The sequence below is a fragment of the Caretta caretta genome, chromosome 15 (assembly GCF_965140235.1).
Source record: "Caretta caretta isolate rCarCar2 chromosome 15, rCarCar1.hap1, whole genome shotgun sequence".
In the NCBI taxonomy this organism is placed as follows: Eukaryota; Metazoa; Chordata; order Testudines; family Cheloniidae; genus Caretta; species Caretta caretta.
Window position 1 is genome coordinate 32,725,541 of NC_134220.1, and position 20,013 is coordinate 32,745,553.

Here is a 20,013-nt window from a genome sequence, read left to right on the forward strand (position 1 = left end):
TTTAATAGGCAAATATTAATGAACATTTCCCATTCAAGAGTAGAAGTGGAAGACAATTGTAGCCAAGATATTAAACCACTTTTTACACTAGACACATCACACTGGTGCATGTGTGTCAAAAGAGTAAGCAAGAAAATGACCTCAGAGGAACTCCTCTTCCATAATTGTAAAAAGAAGAGAACATAGCTCACTGGTAGCAAATATGGCCCAATTTCAGGAACAGTCCAGGGACCTGCAGCCTGGCTGAGGTAGTGCTCACATCGCACAGGGAAAGGCATCAAGTAAAGTCTTGTCAAAAATATATGTTAGTGGCGATATCCTGCTGCCATGAATTTCTTCACTAACCAAAGCACAGGCCGAAGTATCACAAGCTTTGGGAAAACTCATGTATTTAACATCAGCAATTTGATGAGCTGTATAAAACAGCAAAAAAGTCTCCTCTGAATTAAGTGCCTAAAACTTTTTTTGGATGTCCAGACCCATTTTATGGTGTGCTCTTCTTCTTCCCCATTACCCTTCATAAAATTCCAAACTGGCTCTAAATATTTCCTGGACAAGACTGCAGTGTATTGTACTTTTACATAATAAAAATAGGAGCTGGGAAATCATGAGTCAGTAATTCCCCCACAGAAAGAACCCAAATAGATCCCTTACCTCTTTAAGTGATAGATTTTGTGGGTATACTGTCCCTTTTCACTATCCTTTTCATAAGGCTCATTCTTTAAGACTTGAATTCCTTCACCACCTCCTGTTTCATTTTTACTAGCTTCTGCCACAGAGTAAAGTTGCCCAACTTGATACTGAAATTAAGAGATACAAAATTTCAACATTAAAATGGGACAGAGGAAAACTGTTTAGTGTGTCAGAATTTAGATATTTCAATTTGACCAGAGAACTTTGTATGGACATAATTACATGCAAGCAAACTGACACTTTAGTATAAGGAAAGTGCACACTAGAGAATGACAAAATATTGGAAAAATATGTCTAATGGATCATGAAAACAGGCTCTGTGATCTATTTGTTTTGTTCCACATTAATACAACAGCATACAATCTTGGGCCTCACTAGACAGATCAAGAATTTTATTCTTTGTGCTATTAATTTTCCATGATACCCAAGAGAACTACGAAACACTATTTCTGTTCTGGCAAAAGACATGCAAGTATGGCTATTTAAGTGTTTTTAGTTTAGTAAAATTGTGAAATGATTAGTTTTATTTCCAGTGTTGCAGCTTTAACATGCACACAGTTACTCAAGAGGTCAGTACACATGTATATAACACAGCTTTCTTTGGAGAAAGCTATTTAGGTGGATGGAACTAGCTACCAGAAGGTAAACGAAAGAGGCTGCATTTCCCCTTAGAACAGGAAGTTTTCTGTTCAACTTGGGGGAGTGAGCTTTACTTAAGTGCATTTCAGTGCCATTTAAATCCTCAGTTTCAGACACTTAAAGAGTGTCCCTATCCCTGTTTTATGGGGGACAGAACTATATTAGCTGGAGTCACACAATGCCTGATCAGCAGGAAGTTTCTGCAGCAATGAAGAGATTTACAATTTCCTTTTCTTGATCATAAGCACTGGATTGGCTTGGAAGCAGCTAAAGTTTCTTGACCTGTAGTCATTTGTCTGCTTTGAAGTTCACTGAGCTGAGACAAGTTTGTTCTGCCTCACTGATGGGACAGTATCTCACATCTGGTAGACTAGTGAACGCACAGCACCGAACCAACATTTGGATCCCGGCTAATCAGTTTTTAAAATAAGACCACAAAGCCCAACTAGAAAGGTAGAGAGTACATACCTCTTGCACTGAGCATGGTAAAACCACTCGGCTGAAAGAGAAAAGGAACAAACTGAATGCATAAAATAAGCATCTAAATAGTCAGCCATCTGTTCCACAGATATTCATAAAAATGGCAGAATCAATTATGTTCATTGACCTTTTATAAAATACTAGGCAGACAGTAAAATTACATAAGTAGAAAGTAATCAACCAAGTACAACCCCATGTTAAACACTTGTTATAAGGCAAAACGTTCGAGTGGTTGAAGCAGGGGAGGAGTAAGGAGACCCAAGAATTATATCCAGCTCTGCTATTGACATGAAGTGACACCTCAGGCAAGTCACTTCAGAGAGTCAGCGTTTAAGGCAATGAAGGACGGTCCAATCATTTAGTCTGACCTCCTGTACGTCTCAGGCCACCACCGCCCCCCAGCACTCATGGACCTCAGTTTCCTCATCTGTAAAACAGGAATGAAGATTTTGTACAGTACCTTGAGATCCCTGAATTACTACTGCTGATGCAAAGCAAGGGCTTGTCTACACTAGCCATTTACAGCACTGCAACTTCCACGCTGAGGGGTGTGAACCCCCCCCTCCGAGTGCAACAAGTTTCAGCACTGTAAAGCGCCAGTGCAGACAGTGCTCAGCATTGGTAGCTGCGCCCCTCACGGAGGTGGCTTTTTAGAGCGCTAGGAGAGCTTTCCCCCAGCACTGCGCCATGACCGCACAGGCACATCAAAGCACTTCAGCGTTGCCAGCGCAGACTAGCCCTACGATAATGAATGAGAGCGACCACAAATCTGAGCGCACTGCATTTCTTTCATTATTGCAACTGTTAAGTACTCATTACAAAAAGTAAATACAGATCGCCCTCCACTGAATTTGGGAGAGCAAAGGGTGCGTACGACTGGGCAGGTACTTTACATACAGTGTTGATACATCTAATATAGCAGACTTAAAAATCACAAATATCAGGAAATGTTAATATTTCAACAGCAACAATCAAGCTTCTGTAATACAGTATTTACTAATTCTGTTTTACACTAAAAGCACATGTGCAATAGGCCAACTTAATATCGCTGTAAAAACCTTAAAAATCACAATTATCGGGAATGTAGAAATTACCTAAGAATTGACCAACTTAATATTGCATTAAGAAATCTGCATTTTTTTAAAAAGGTTTGTTTTTCCCAAGAAAATGGGATGGGAGAATTTTCTGTATTTAAACACTAAACTAACAAAGTGTATATGGAAAGACGACAGGGATTAATGCCCCATTTTTGTTGCTCCTAATTTTGGCCACACTGTCAAATTGGGTTAATAAAACTACATCACATCAGTTGCCGCTGGGAAGAGCTGCATCTCTGCAACAGAATGGCACAATTTTCCTGTAAGTAAAAGCTTGTATTTGTAGAATGCAGGAACGGTTGCACACCCATCAAAGACTCAATTATTATTTTTTTGCCACCCACAACTTTTTCTTGCTCCAAATGTTAAGACACTTTTTGGGCTGAGGAGTTTTCAATTAGACACTTGCAAACGTTTTTAAATACAAAATGCCCCAGCTACAGCTTCTGTGCCTGCATAAGCCTCCAGTAAGGCAGAATTTTGCAGTGATGCCACAAGGGAGGGCAGGGAGGGCTGAGATTCAAAAGTCTTTGCTTCAATTTTAGCTTCACACCATGCATGCTTAGAAATGGTTTATAATTACTTATAAAAATTATTTCTCCTTTGCCTCAACCCCACAACAAGCTAGGATTTTAATCCCCAAGGACTACCCATATATAGTTTTACTTTTTATACTTCAGCTGTATAAGGATCTTGGAAGTTCTCCTTCCCACAGAGAATATTTTATCCTATCCCATAACTGAAAGCACTTTGCTTGAGCTTTCCAAAAATTTACCTTGAAGCAGAAACCAAGAACAGAAGATTTCAGCCCTAAAAGTGAATAATTTGGAAAGCTATATGAATGAAACTGGGTGAGTAATAGAAACCAGTTTCAGAGTAGCAGCCGTGTTAGTCTGTATTCACAAAAAGAAAAGGAGTACTTGAAAGCTTATGCTCAAATAAATTGGTTAGTCTCTAAAGGTGCCACAAGTACTCCTTTTCTTTTTTAGAAAACAGTTTGTGTCCTAAAAAATAATAATTCACCCACCCTAATTCATTTAAGCAATAGTGACTCATTCTCCAGCCTATAACAGTGCAAAACATAAAATGAGGTTCAATTTGGGAAAACACAGCTAATAAATAACACAGGGGGAAATAATCTTAAATACAGATAGTCGGTGGGAAGGAGAAACTTGGGAAGCAGTAGTTGCAAGCAGAGAGCACACCAGGGAAGAGTGTGCAAAGGGAGGGACCAGCAAAAAAGGCCAATGAAGTTTTGGGGCATGCGTAAAACAATCGCATCACCCTCATCTTGTAGCAAGGAGGAAATTGTCTCTCCTACTAGAGCTGTGGCATGCACAAACAGCTAGGATGCTCTGTGCATCCAATTCTGGGCACCTGACTGCTGAAATTACTGGTACTTGTTCAGTTGTCTCATAGGTATACAATACACAGCTCTTTATAAATTCTGGGACTGCTCAGAGCTAAGAATTTTGGCCAAGAACACTGCCTCCACAACTCATCTGTGCCTGAGGAGTGACTGTTTCTATCAGACATAGACCTTGCTACAATTATTCATGCCTTTGACACCCTGAGCTCAGATTATTGCAGCATGCTACACATGATGACAGATCTTGGGATGATTTGGAAGCTAAAGTTAGTGGCAAATGTGGCTGTTTACTTGCTAAATGGGGTTTTCTGCAGGGAGCACATTATACAGCTGATCAGTCCATCTGCTGACTCCCAGGTGGAGTTCAAAGTGCTGCTTTGACCTATAAAGTGCAAAGTGGTTAATAAAAATTAATTATTATGGCTAGTTAAGTGACAGCCCATCTCCCTATGCATACTGCTGTGGTTGCAAGCAACAGAAATGCTCAAACTGGAGCCACTTTGGTCTAAATCGGAGAAGGTGGTGCTCCTTACTCCAGAATGCACTCCTGGCCACTCCTCAGATTCGTTACTTTTCTGGACACTCTCCCGGGGCTCATCTTGTCCCTAAGCATACAGGGAGATGGGTTGATGGGATTAATTTGGAGATGATGATGATGAGGTGGTACTGTTTACTGGATTTTGGAGAGCAATTATTTGGAGAGTCTTGGCTGGCATCTTGTGTTTACTTGTATTTTAATGCTGTATATTTTTAACTCTTTGTTCCACATCTCAAGCACTGCAAAGATGCTTAAAATCAAAAACTGGAGCAAATTCTGATAAAAGCAGCATAAACAGGTTGAAATAATTCCTTATGCCAAAAGAGTAAAAGTTATGTAATACTTTGTATAGTATAACAATGATGCAGTTGTGAAATTTAATCCAAGGGCTTTGGAACACAGTTTGTGCCAAATACAAAATGCAAATAAAGTTGTATTATATTGTACTGCACTGAATGGATATAAACACCAGAAGAAAGGAATTATTTGGAGGGGTCAAAGAGGGCATAAGTAGGTGCAATTATATACAGCTAAGCATCAGAAAAATTTCAGTACATCACTTGGAAAAACAGTCTCCTAATGGAAATGGTGAGAGCCCCATAACTGAACCCTTCAAAACTACACTACAAAAACCATTAGAAAACAACATAGGGAACAAGCCTGCACTGGTCACGGGAGGGAGAGAAATGAAACTGGTCTTTTCAAGCAGTGACGTCTATAAGTCATTGTGCCAACATTGCAGCCTCGAGTCTATGGACTCTTTCCCAACTGCTGTTGTAAGAGGGAGGTTTCTTTAGCTGACTGATTACTCATAACCTGCCAGAAGGAAACTGTTAGATGAGTCCATCCATATCCATCTCTCTCTCAAACAAGTGGGCCATCTAAACAGCAGAGTCTCAGTGCAGTGATGCTCTACACAGTCTGCAATGTTCATTTCTACTGGGATGCAATTCTCCCCTCTCATGTAGACTGTGAGGACAAATGAGAGTGGATAGAACAAAGTAAAGCACAGGACGACAGTGTATATTAACCACAAATCAACAAGATCATCAGTATCTGTGCTATAAAGACAAGAGCTGAAGCATTATTCTGTACATTATGACTGTTGGTGGTGGTCCACATTTGACACTCCAGCACTAACGCATTTGCTTGGCAGAGGAATTTGCTAAATATTGCTTAAGTTGTCACAGCATTAAGTCCTAAAGTCAACACTGGGGCTCCAAACATCATAAACCTGGCCAGAAGTTCAGGTTATATACAAGGAAGAAGTACGTTCCTTTAACAAGTCACCATAGTTGACTTGGAAATGCAACATAAGGGAAGATTTATTCTGGACACAGTGGGAATTTCTTCAACAAAACAAAATTCAGTGCAATGCCCAGCGGAGGAAGAGACATTTCAAGATAATGGGAATGAGGCGATTACATTTGCTACTAGATATTTTAGACATGGCCTCCAAACATCAACTTTGACATTACTTTGGACAGGTGAAAAGAGCTAATTTTAAAACTCAGAACCATCATTTTAAGCCAGCTGCCCACTGCCAATTCCATCCCTCAAGTTTGAGCAAAACCAACACTTTAAGGCATTGCTGTATGAAAGAGCTCTAGGAGAAGCTGAGCACTCAGAGACATTGTCAGATGTATGAAAACTGCTTAATCTAAGAAAGTGCAAAAGTTTGAGTCGGTCTTCGCAATTGACAACTGTTATTTCATCCCAATCTGTTATTGCAGTTTCTAGTGCTTCTACATTTCCTTTATCTAACAGGTAAACAATGCATAACACACCACAAGTTGTAATTCCATACTTAAAACTGGTCTAGTATCTGCACTTGCATATTTCATAGAATCGTAGAATATCAGGGTTGGAAGGGACCCCAGGAGGCCATCTAGTCCAACCCTCTGCTCAAAGCAGGACCAATCCCCAATTAAATCATCATCATTTATAGTACAATCTCAACAATTACACTTTGCTCCGTAAACAACAAAATAGAATAGATAAATCTGGCATATTTGTTAAAACCTGTTGCCAACACACTGCAATGATACCAAGGGAACATTCTTTCCTTTAGAGAAGAAACCTACAGTTGGTTCTCCTGCTACAAAAAATGAAAAAGGAGTAGAGAACATGTGAAGTATAATCATCACCATTGTCTGTTGGCAATTATTACGCCAGGTTCACAGGGTAATTTTAAAACTCAGTTATTCATGTCTAATATAAATACAGTCCAGAGCAAACCAATAGTTCAGATTTATGGAGTCAAAGGCCAAAAGGGCCATTGTGATCATCTAGTGTGACCTGTAAATAAGTCACAGAATTTCCTGAAAATAATTTCTAGATCATCTTTTTTAGAAAAATATCAAACCTTGACTTAAAAATAGTCAATGACAGAGAATCCACCATGACCCTGGGTAAACTGTTCAAGTGGTTAATTACCCTGTCAAAAATGTACACCTTATTTCCAGTTTGAATTTGTCTAGCATCAACTTCCAGCCACTGGACCATGTTAGAGCTTTCTCTGCTAGACCGAAGAGTCCGTTATTAAATATTTGTTCCTCATGTAGACACTCCTAGATTGTAATCAAGTCACACCCTAACCTCTGTTTGTTAAGCTAAATAGATTGAGCTCTGTGAGTCTATCACTATAAGGCAGGTTTTCTAATCCTTTACTCACACTCCTGGCTCTTCTCTGAACCTGTTCCAATTTATCAATTCCCTTCTTGAATTGTGGGCACCAAAACCGCACTACAGTATTCCAGCTGCACTAGAGCAGTGCTAAATACAGCAGTAAAATAACCTCTCTATGCCTACTAGAGGATTCCCTTGTTTATGCACCCTAGGACTGCATTAGGTAGCTCTTTTTGCCTCAGAATCACATTGGGAGCTGACATTCAGGTGATTATCTACCACACCACTCAATTTTTTCTGAGTCACTATTTCCCAGGACACAGTCCCCATCCTATAACTATGGCCTACATTTTTGTTCTTAGATTTATACATTTCTATTTAGCCATATTAAAACATAGTTTGTGCCCCATTTACCAAGCAATCCCAGATCTCTCTGAATCAGTGACCTGTCTCTTTTTATTATTTATCACTCTCCAAATTTGTGTGTCAATTGCAAACACTTCTAGCATACAACTAATCCCTGCAGGACCTCAATGGAAATACACCTGCTTGATGATTATTCCTGTTTACAATTTCTGTTTACAGATTTAAGACCTAACAGTTAGCCAGTTTTTAATACACTTAATGTATACCATGATCATTGTATCCCATTCATCCTTTTAATCAAAAAGTCATGTAGTACCAAGTCAAATGCCTCACAGAAATCTAAGTATGTCAACACTATTATAGTCATTAACAACCTGCAATCTCATGAAGACAGATCTTGAGTTAGTTTGACAAGATCTATTTTCCATAAACCCATGCTGATTTGCAGTAATGACATTACCCTCCTTTAATTCTTTATTAATGGAGTGCAGCATCAGCTGCTCCAATACCTTGCCTACAATTAATGGCAGGCTCACAGGCCTGTAATTACTCAGGTCATTCCATTCACCCTTTTTAAAAATTGCCACAACATTAGCTTTCTTCCAGTTGTATGGATCTCCCCAGTGCTCCAGGACTTACTGAAACTCATACACTTTTGCCCTCTCTGGAATCAGGCTCAGTACTCATCCCTCCAAGACAGTCCAGGCTCAGAATCTCCTCTTTACTTTTCCCTTCCCCCAAGAGGGTTCAGGGGACACCCAGATCACAGTTAAGGCACATCTCATCTGCCTTGGGCGGGGGAAACCCATGGCTTGCGGAGTATTATTTATTACTAATTAAGAACAAACAAGGCACTCAGTCCCATATTAGACACGATTTGACCATTTGTGGGCAGGTCAGTTAGTCGAAGCTGTTACAGACTGGGTTAGCCCCGGTGGCAGAGGGGAGGCAGGCAGCTAATCGGTGACCGGGGCAGTGTCCCTCAAGGGCATGAAGCAGGCAAGAGCCAGGCACAATAGCCAGTGGAGATGCAGGGCAAGATGGAAACATGGTACAGAGAGGGGAAGAGGGAGGAGGATTCAACACCTGTCTGCAGAGGTGAGGGAGAAGCCCCCGAGGCAGGTGCTGCAGGACCCCACAGGGCGATAGCCAGGCCCCACGGGGGCCCGTTCGGAGCGGGGCCGGGCTGGGGGAGTGAGGAGCCCGGGACGGGGCCAAGGCCGGAACAGGGGCGGGCGGCGGCGGCGAGGAGCCCGCGACTGCGAGGGAGAAGAAGAGAAGCCCGCGACGGGGTATGGGGGGGGGGCGCGGCGGCGAGCCCGGGCGGGAGGAGCCCGGAACTGGGGGCGGAGGGGGGGAGAGAAGGCGGGCGGCGGCGAGGAGCCCGGGACTGCGGGAGTGTGGGGGAGGAGAAGAGGAGCCCGGGACGGGGCCGGGGGGGAAGAGGAGCCCGGGACTGGGGGGGGAAGAGGAGCCCGGGACGGGGCCGGGGGGGGGGAGAAGAGGAGGCCGGGACTGGGGGGGAAGAGGAGGCGGGCAACGGGGAGGAGCCCGGGACTGGGGGGAGAGGAGGAGCCCAGGACTGCGGGGGGGGGGGGGAGGAGGAGAAGAGGAGCCCGGGACGGGACTGGGGGGGGAAGAGGAGGCGGGGAGGAGGGGGGAGAAGAAGAGGCGGGCGGCGGAGAAGAGGAGCCCGGGACGGGGTCGGGGGGGGGGGGGAGAGGAGGCGGGCGGTGGCGAGAAGCCCAGAATGGGGTGGGAGGGGGAGAAGAAGAGGAGCCCGGGACGGGGTCGAGGGGGACAGGCGGCGGCCGAGAAGAGCCCGGGACTGGGGAGAGTGGGGGTGGGGGGAGGAGAGGAGCACGGCACTGCGGGGGGGAGGGGGGAAGAGGAGCCCGGGACGGGGTCGAGGGGGGCAGGCGGCGGCCGAGAAGAGCCCGGGACTGGGGAGAGTGGGGGTGGGGGGAGGAGAGGAGCACGGCACTGCGGGGGGGAGGGGGGAAGAGGAGCCCGGGACGGGGTCGGGGGGGCAGGCGGCGGCGGAGAGGAACCCGGGACTGGGGGTGGGGGGAGAAGAGGAGCACGGCACTGCGGGGGGGAGGGGGGAAGAGGAGCCCGGGACGGGGTCGGGGGGGCAGGCGGCGGCCGAGAGGAGCCCGGGACTGGGGAGAGTGGGGGTGGGGGGAGGAGAGGAGCACGGCACTGCGGGGGGGAGGGGGGAAGAGGAGCCCGGGACGGAGGGAGGAGCCCGGCCGGAGCCCAGAGGCAAAGAGGCGCGGGGGGGCAGGGCGCGGGGGCCCCTCCCCTCGGAGACGAGCGATGTGCGGCGCGGTCGATCCCCGGCCCCCGACTCACAATTCCTTGATGAGCACCATCTTCCCACACGCAGAGCCACAGTGCGCAGGTGCGACCGGCACCGCTTACCCAGACTTCACCGCGCGGTTTCCGGGATCGGAACCCCGCCCCTTCGCAGCCGCTCGCCCAATCCCCGAAGCGCCAGCCGGCTCGCGCCAGCCTCCTCCCAAAGTAGCCAATGATCGATGCCAGCAGCATCGCAGGTTACCGCCCCTAATCGAGTCCAATTAGGAACCCCGAGCTCCTTGCTCGACCAATCCCTGCGGCACCACTCCTCGAGAGACTCGCCTCGTTCCTCACCAGCCAATCACCGCGGCCAGGACCCTCCCGGTCCCCTGCGGCCCCGCCCTCGAGAGCCTCGAGGCCGCCCAGGGCCACACCCGGCCTCGTCGGGCGCCTCCGCCGATGGCGCTGCCTGGTGGGGCCGCCTTGGGTACTGCCGGCAGGGCCCGAGGAGTCCCCGGTACCGCCCCCGTAGAGCTCCTGGCCTGGGCCGAGCCACGCCCCATAGAAGCGCCGACCTGGATAACGTCCCTCATAGAGCGCCCCTCCCCCACCTGGATAACGTCCCTCATAGAGCGCCCCTCCCCCACCTGGATAACGTCCCTCATAGAGCGCCCCTCCCCCACCCTACAGCGTTCCCCTCCCCCACCTGGATAACGTCCCTCATAGAGCGCCCCTCCCCCACCTGGAAAACATCCCTAATAGAGCGCCCCTCCCCCACCTGGATAACGTCCCTCATAGAGCGACCCTCCCCCACCCTACAGCGTTCCCCTCCCCCACCTGGATAATGTCCCTCATAGAGCGACTCTCCCCCACCTTACAGCGTTCCCCTCCCCCACCTGGATAACATCCCTCATAGAGCGCCCCACCCTACAGCATTCCCCTCCCCCACCTCGATAACATCCCTCATAGAGTGCCCCTCCCCCACCTGGATAACATCCCTCATAGAGCGCCCCCTCCCCCACCTGGATAAGGTCCCTCATAGAGCGCCCCTCCCCCACCCTACTGCATTCCCCTCCCCCACCTGGATAACGTCCCTCATAGAGCCCCCTGCGCCACACCCTATAGTGTTCCCCTCCCACACCTCAATAACATCCCTCATAGAGCGCCCCGCGCCACACCTATAGAGTTCCCCTCCCCCACCTCAATAACATCCCTTTTGAGCCCTCCCGTGGAGTCCTCCTCCACACTTGGGTAGCATCCCTTAGCGAGCCCCCACCCCCAAAAACACAGATCACACCCTGTAGAGCAGAGGTTCTCAAACTGGGGGTTGGGACCCCTCAGGGGGTCACAAGGTTATTACATAGGAGGTCATAAGCTGTCAGCCTCCACCCCAAGCCCCGCTTTGCTTCCAGCATTTATAATGGTGTCCAATATGTAAAAAAGTGTTTTTAATTTATATGGGGGGGTCACACACGGAGGCTTGCTGTGTGAAAGGGGTCATCAGTACAAAAGTTTGAGAACCATGGCTTGTAGAGTCCCTCAACCTGGTGTCACACAATTTAGGGCCCCCCACAACAGTGCTGTCCTCTATAGGTAGGCTTGGAAGGCATAGATTTTAATCAGTAAATGTAAGTAAACGTTGATTTCTTCATACACACACACACAAACTGCTGAAAAAATATTTCCATTGATAAAAATTTATAGACAAGGCAAAGCAAGAAAAATATTGTTTGAGAGCTGAAGTTTGATTTACGGATACGGAAATTTGTATGTTTTGACATGTAATGTTGACAATTTGTGTTTTTTATTGTTATGAAGCTTTAACTTTCAGAATCTCAGCAGGTACTGTCATTAATCATGTTCTGACGCACACACACACACTCATTATCTCCTGCAATTTTGAAAATTTCAATTGATAAAAATAAAAAAATGCTTTAAAATAAGTATTATGATTGTCTGTCTCAATTCTAAAAATAAATAAATTGAATTCTGCCAAGCCCATCCATAATCAGTTTCTCAACCAAGTGTTACACCCTAAACCAAACCTCTCACTTCCCGTAAGTGTATGGCTCCCGCAGTGCAAGTATCACAGCCAATAGGAATCTCCATCCCACAGCTGGGTGCTAGACTCTGCATCGCCTATGGGTGTGCACGTGTGTGCACGTAGAGGATTATATTCACAGTCTTGTGATATGTGGTGGTGTCCTAAAGCTCCAGCTCCTGGAGTAATGAGATTATGAGAGACTCTTTTTCAGTTCAAAGAAAAAGAGTAAGTTTCTAACTCTGGTGGTTGCAGATAAAAGCTTGAAAATATGAACCGAGTGACTCTGGAGGCTCAGGAACTAGAAGGCAAATAAAAATAATCCAACATTTTTTTTAATCTCATCATTTTTAGGCCCCAAAAAGTCATGAGATTTGTGTGACTCATGAGTTTTGAATGTTTGGAGCTGGCCGTACTGCTGATACAACAAGTTATATATCCTCCTGTCTAGAGCTTTTCGAAAAAGGTAAGTTGATTTTGCGGACAATTTCTTCATTTTGTTTGAAATTTTAGGTACAGTAATTGTTTTGGATTTACAAGAAATTTTCTAAACAAATTTTTTAAAAAATGGTTTTCACTGTGTGTACCCTCCCTCTTTTACTCCCTTCTAGTGGAAAAAAGGAGGCATACTTTTTGTTAAAGTGAAAGAATGATTTCCCATTTTGATGGGATGTACATACCCAACATGGGGCCCAAAAGGGTTAAAGGACAGTACTGGTTCCAGGTAGCCATCCCCCTCCAGACCTGCAGAGCATTCTACAATTGGACAGGAAGCTTAAAAGGGAGTAACCCTGCTCAGTCTTGGGGAGGCTGGGTAGAAGACAGACTTATCTTGAGAGCTCCTGGGCAAGGGTGTTGAAGAAGCCTCCCTGTGGGGAGTAGGACTGCATGCTGAGCCCAGTTGGGGCTAAAGGTTTAGTTGCCTCTTCTTTTTCTTTTGTTACCATATGTTACACTTGAAGTCATGGAGGAGAGATAGATAGTAGGAAGTGACCCAGGGTGGATAACTCCAAGGGTACTCCAGGATGCCTGACCCTGTTGACTCCCATAGAACCCTAGGTTGGAGCCTAGTGGAATGGGAGGGCCCGGGTTCCCCTACCAACTGCCCCTTCAGCAAGCAAGGCATAAGCTCCTCTGATAAGAAGAGGGCAAGGACATTGCAACTCAAGGTGAAGCTAAATGCATCCTCAGGTGAGGAACTGGTCAGAAAGGCCTTCCTGCTGAGAGGTATATGGGCCATGAGACCACCTGGCCTGGTAATGAGACTTTAGCTCTATTACACCTATCCACATTTTTTTTTAAATGTAATGTTAAAAAAAATCAAAATTTTTATTTGAAAGTTTTATTTGAGAAATAAAAAAAATAAATGAAAACAAATTTCTATTCAATCAAAAAACTTGTTCTGTTGAAAAAATTTTCAAAAGAAAAAATTAAACTGGTGTTCCTCCCCTGAATCTCACATCCTGCAGGCTCACTCTGTAATCCCCAGCCAAGTACTAAATGCTGTAGAGTTCCCCCACCCCAGCAACCCCACTCTGTAGGGCCTTCTACGCTCATTACCTGCGGATAGCACCTTTGTAGTGGCTCATACCCATCCCCTTCACCCTGGCAGCATGCTCACACAACATACTACATTAGACCTCATTTCCTCAGTGCCATACCCTATATGTTCCATCATCCCAAGATGCAAGTGCCATGCACCATACACACCTTTCCCCATTTGTGGTACATATTATATGAATCCTCCATGCTGGGCTACAAGATGGCTACATGGTATATAGGCCCCTATACTAACCCCAGAGTGTGAGAATCATACAATGGGGGCACTGGACCAGCTTCTCTCCATTCACTGGGTTTTGGAAGCCATGACCCTTGCCTAGCGAGTGCTGCTTGTTGATGGTGAGTCCCTCCATCATAACAAAAGGTCAAGTACAGTTCCACTGTCCTTGATTCACATAATCAGGATAACAACAGTTTATTCCTGCCCCAATAACAGAGAAACTGGGGCTCCTACAGCAGCCAAAGTGACCATCTAGGCAGGGTGAGTGTGCCTATGCAAATGAGATCAGCCCCTAAGTTCTTTTCCACAACCCACCATGACTCGCCACCAGATGTCAGGGTAGAGCTCATCCTGACTCTGCTTACATCTACACTGGTTTCTGGGCACACGGATTACATACTATAAAGTTTTTTTTCTTTGTCTCATCTGGATGAATGAGGAAGACATGGTAGGGTTTTTCTCTGTTTGCGTTCAGAGACAGGCAATGTAGGGAGTGGGGGAATATTCACAGTTTCTCAGGCCAGAAAACAATACTGTGATCATCTAGTCTCATCTCCTGTATAACACAGGCCATAGAATTTCCCCAAAATACTTCCTAAAGCAGATCTTTTAGAAAAACATCCAATCTTGATTTAAAAATTGTCAGTGATGGAGACTCTATCACAACACTTGGTAAATTGTTCCAATGGTTAATTACTCTCACTGTTAAGAATTTATGCCTTATTTCCAGTCTGAATTTGTCTAGCTTCAACTTTCAGCCATTGGATCATGTTAGACCTTTCTCTGCTAGACTGACAAGCCCATTACTAAATATTTGTTCCCCATGTAAATACTTATAGACTAATCAAGTCACCCCTTAACTTTCCGTTTGTTAAGCTAAATGGATAGACTCAAAGAGCTCATTCACTAAAGGCATGTTTTCTAATCCTTTTATCATTCTTGTGGCTCTTCTTTGTATTCTCTGGTTTATTAACATCCTTCTTGAATTGTGGGCACCAGAACCGGACACAGCATTTCAGCAGTGGTTTCATCAGAGCCAAATACAGAGGTAAAATAACCTCTCCACTCCTATTCAAGATTCCCCTGTTTATGCACACATGCATTGCATTAACTCTTTGGTGCATAAACATCATCACATTGGGAATTCCTGTTCAGCTGATTATCCACCACCACCCCTAAATCTTTTTCAGAGTCATTGCTTCCCAGCATAGAGTCCTTGTCCTGTAAGTATGGCCTAAATCTTTGTTTTTAGACATTAACATTTAGCTGTATCAAAACACATATTGTATGCTTGTGCTCAATTTACCAAGTGTGCAAGATTGCTCTGAATCAGTAACCTGTCCTCTTCATTCTTCACCGCTCTCCCAATTTTTGTGTCATCTGAAAGCTATATTTACTCTTCTGAAAGAGAAAAGGCCTTGGCTGCATTACTCATACCACCCACAAAAGGGCAAATGGCATTAATCGGGCTCTACAACTTCTTCTTCTTCCCCATTTCCCAGCTAGTTGGTCTTGAGTTGCCAGATCAGTGCAGGTACCTTGATTGGGGCAAGGGGTTGGAGTGCAGGGGGTGGGGTCTGGGAGGAAGTTTGGGTGCTGGGTGCGGGCTCTGGGCTGGGGCAGGGGGTTGGGAGAGGGTGAAGGGTGTGGGCTCTGGGAGGAAGTTTGGGTGCGGGGTGCAGACTCTGGGATGGGGCAGGGGGTTGGGGTGCGTGAGGGGAGCAGAGCAGCGGCTCCTAGGTGCGGGAGGCCAAGGGGTCTCCGTGTGCCGCTGCCTGCAGGTGCCACTCCTGCAGCTACCATTGGCCGTAGTTTCTGGCCAATGGGAGCTGCGGAGTCGGCGCTTGGGGCGGAGGCAGCACGTAGAGACCTCTCCCGCCCACCCACTGGCCACAGGGACAGGCTGTCCGCTTCTGGGAGTGGTTTGGGGGAAGGGAAGCAGAGCGGGCAGGGAGCCACCTTAGCACTTGGGGGGCAGCAGGCCTCCATGCGCTGCCACCTCCCCCACCCCACCAGGGGAGTGCAGAGATGTGCTAGCAGCTAGCCACTTCCAGGAGCAGCGTGGGGCCACCAGCCACAGCCTACAGGCAGCCTGCCTTCCTGAGCCCTCCTGCACCGCCGGCAGGTTGTCAGATATTTCTCCTGCATTTTGGGGGCCCTCCTGTCGTTGAGGGTGTGCCACTTCATGGTTTGTTTCATGGTAAATCCGCTCCTGCTTGGGCTTTCTCCTGATGACATCATTCCACATGTGGTCAAGCAAAATCACCCTTCTTACTGCTTTCAAACATCTAATTTCAATGGTTTAAAGTCTTCTTAAGTGCCTCTCTCTGGTTTGTTGTGACAATTAGGCCTATAAATTTACTCGAATAGTGAGCTCAACTGTAAAAAGTATGTAAAAGTTCATAAGATGTTACAACAAACTATAACAACAAATGTTTATGGGAAAAGGTATGTAAGGGAGATAGAATAATTGAATTAGTCTAAACAAAAAGGTTTCAGAGGAACAGCCGTGTTAGTCTGTATTCGCAAAAAGAAAAGGAGTACTTGTGGCACCTTAGAGACTAACCAATTTATTTGAGCATGAGCTTTCGTGAGCTACAGCTCACTTCATCAGATGTTTACCGTGGAAACTGCAGCAGACTTTATATACACACAGAAATCATGAAACAATACCTCCTCCCACCCCACTGTCCTGCGGGTAATAGCTTATCTAAAGTGATCAACAGGTGGGCCATTTCCAGCACAAATCCAGGTTTTCTCACCCTCCACCCCCCCACACAAATTCACTCTCCTGCTGGTGCTAGCCCATCCAAAGTGACAACTCTTTACATAATCAAGTCGGGCTATTTCCTGCATAGATCAAGGTTTTCTCACATCCCCCCCACCCCCATACACACACAAACTCACTCTCCTGCTGGTAATAGCTCATCTAAACTGACCATTCTCCAGGTTTAAATCCAAGTTAAACCAGAACATCTGGGGGGGAGGGGGGGGAAACAAGAGGAAACAGGCTACCTTGCATAATGACTTAGCCACTCCCAGTCTCTATTTAAGCCTAAATTAATAGTATCCAATTTGCAAATGAATTCCAATTCAGCAGTTTCTCGCTGGAGTCTGGATTTGAAGTTTTTTTGTTTTAAGATAGCGACCTTCATGTCTGTGATTGCGTGACCAGAGAGATTGAAGTGTTCTCCGACTGGTTTATGAATGTTATAATTCTTGACATCTGATTTGTGTCCATTTATTCTTTTACGTAGAGACTGTCCAGTTTGACCAATGTACATGGCAGAGGGGCATTGCTGGCACATGATGGCATATATCACATTGGTGGATGTGCAGGTGAACGAGCCTCTGATAGTGTGGCTGATGTTATTAGGCCCTGTGATGGTGTCCCCTGAATAGATATGTGGGCACAATTGGCAACGGGCTTTGTTGCAAGGATAAGTTCCTGGGTTAGTGGTTCTGTTGTGTGGTATGTGGTTGTTGGTGAGTATTTGCTTCAGGTTGCGGGGCTGTCTGTAGGCAAGGACTGGCCTGTCTCCCAAGACTTGTGAGAGTGTTGGGTCATCCTTTAGGATAGGTTGTAGATCCTTAATAATGCGTTGGAGGGGTTTTAGTTGGGGGCTGAAGGTGACCGCTAGTGGCGTTCTGTTATTTTCTTTGTTAGGCCTGTCCTGTAGTAGGTAACTTCTGGGAACTCTTCTGGCTCTATCAATCTGTTTCTTTACTTCTGCAGGTGGGTATTGTAGTTGTAAGAAAGCTTGACAGAGATCTTGTAGGTGTTTGTCTCTGTCTGAGGGGTTGGAGCAAATGCGGTTGTATCGCAGAGCTTGGCTGTAGACGATGGATCGTGTGGTGTGGTCAGGGTGAAAGCTGGAGGCATGCAGGTAGGAATAGCGGTCAGTAGGTTTCCGGTATAGGGTGGTGTTTATGTGGCCATTGTTTATTAGCACTGTAGTGTCCAGGAAGTGGATCTCTTGTGTGGACTGGACCAGGCTGAGGTTGGTGGTGGGATGGAAATTGTTGAAATCATGGTGGAATTCCTCAAGGGCTTCTTTTCCATGGGTCCAGATGATGAAGATGTCATCAATATAGCGCAAGTAGAGTAGGGGCTTTAGGGGACGAGAGCTGAGGAAGCGTTGTTCTAAATCAGCCATAAAAATGTTGGCATACTGTGGGGCCATGCGGGTACCCATAGCAGTGCCGCTGATCTGAAGGTATACATTGTCCCCAAATGTGAAATAGTTATGGGTAAGGACAAAGTCACAAAGTTCAGCCACCAGGTTAGCCGTGACATTATCGGGGATAGTGTTCTTGACGGCTTGTAGTCCATCTTTGTGTGGAATGTTGGTGTAGAGGGCTTCTACATCCATAGTAGCCAGGATGGTGTTATCAGGAAGATCACCGATGGATTGAAGTTTCCTCAGGAAGTCAGTGGTGTCTCGAAGGTAGCTGGGAGTGCTGGTAGCGTAGGACCTGAGGAGGGAGTCTACATAGCCAGACAATCCTGCTGTCAGGGTGCCAATGCCTGAGATGATGGGGCGCCCAGGATTTCCAGGTTTATGGATCTTGGGTAGTAGATAGAATATCCCAAAGGCCAAGTTGATAAGATTAAAAACAGGAGCTGGAAGTTAGGTTGTCAGATATTAGGTTAATTAGTGGACAAACTAATGAGGAAATAGCCTACTCCACCCATCACTCCCTTTTTGGGTTCTTAAAAGAAAGAGATTTTGTGGGAAAGTACGAAAGAACAAAAAAAGGAACAGACCAAAAGAAAGAACAGCTGGAAGAAAAGAACAGCTGGAGGCTACTGAAGCAAACTTCACCATCATGGCTGCCACGCCTGCCATTTCCTGGGACCTCAAGCCTTCATCATCCTGATGCTTACAGGTTTCGTGACCAGAATGAGCCAGAAAGAGAAGGACTCAGATGACAAATTGGTCAAAACTATAGTAGAGAATAGAATGACCAGACACGAAGCTGAACATGATTTGTTGTGGAAGAGTCAATACTCTTTTGTAAAGGAGATGTTGGAGGGGTTGTAACGGGGTGGCACCCACTTCACGCGAGCGCCCCCTGGTCGGGTGTATGCATGCCTGCACTTTTTTCTCTGCTCACAGTGCCCCCTGTTGGCCGCTGTGCTTCTCAGCCCTCTGGCTGAGTCTCACACAGTCCATGTGCAAAACAAACAAACAAACAAACCCCTTCCGTGGTACGCAGTCCAAAATGTCCTGCTGCTCTCCCTGGGCCCAGTCTTCTAACAGTCCAGCAGGGCCCATCATGGTACCCTCGCGTGATCTGGCTAGGTTGCCAGGTTCCTACTGGAATTGAGTAGCACCATATGGGCGTCTTCCCTGGGGACTCCTTATGTCTACTTGAGTCCTCAGTGACCCCAGCCCTCCTGCTGAGCCACCCCTTTTGGACTCAGATCTCTGATCACAACTGCCTGCTGAGGCAGTCCCAGTGCAGCCCCCTTCCCTGGGATACCACAATTCTAATTCTCTTCCTTAGGGCATAGCCGCTTCCCCCAGACCTGGTCCCACCCACAGTATAGCAGCTGTGTGCTGCATCCCTTTACTAATTGCTGATCTACATTTCCCTGGGCCAGTTCCTTCTTTATCTTTAATTAAAGGTTAAAAGGACTTTTTGATGGTGGTTTCCTGTGGTACTAAGTAAGATGAGATCTCTGTATACCAAACCTAGAACTTTGTTTAACATTGTTTAATGTTTAACGGTAACTGGGTTATATTAATATGCTTGGCTCTATTTTCCATCTAAGTTAATACAACAGGTTAATGACTGATCTGTACACAAGAGCTGGGGTTGCCATGTTTTTGTATCGTCCCTTAAGTAGTCTGGGCATCTGTTTATCCTAAATCACTCCACTAATCTTGCGCCAGACTTCCCCTGTGCTCAACAGCCTTGCTTGTAATTCTCTTGATTTCTCCATTTGCTACTAACCAGACCACAAATTACTTAAAATGCAGAAACCCAAGTTAGGTGCTGTCCTGCAATGTTAATACTAATCTGTATTGTTTCTGAACAAGTCTTCAGTCTTTTATTTACTCATTGTTAAGCCAG

At 46.1% G+C, this 20,013-nt stretch overlaps 1 protein-coding gene and 1 long non-coding RNA gene across 3 annotated transcripts in view; one reads left to right on the forward strand and one right to left on the reverse strand.

Annotated features, from left to right (window-relative positions):
* Positions 1-10,279, reverse strand: part of PITPNB (phosphatidylinositol transfer protein beta) — an 80,831-nt gene extending 70,552 nt beyond the window's left edge. Inside the window, exons 1-3 of the mRNA XM_048821556.2 lie at positions 10,166-10,279; positions 1,801-1,831; positions 655-800 (exon numbers count right to left, since the gene is read on the reverse strand). Coding sequence (XP_048677513.1) covers positions 655-800; positions 1,801-1,831; positions 10,166-10,185 — 197 coding nt within the window. The 5' untranslated portion in view covers positions 10,186-10,279. The remainder of the gene's footprint in view (positions 1-654; positions 801-1,800; positions 1,832-10,165) is intronic.
* Positions 10,280-10,912: 633 nt separating this feature from the next.
* The window catches only part of LOC142069332 (uncharacterized), a 72,440-nt gene continuing 63,339 nt past the window's right edge, over positions 10,913-20,013 (forward strand). The window contains exons 1-2 of one of the 2 annotated variants that reach the window (XR_012665116.1): positions 10,913-11,739; positions 12,507-12,618. This is a non-coding gene — a long non-coding RNA (uncharacterized LOC142069332). The remainder of the gene's footprint in view (positions 11,740-12,506; positions 12,619-20,013) is intronic. The other variant, XR_012665115.1, reaches the window with a different exon arrangement.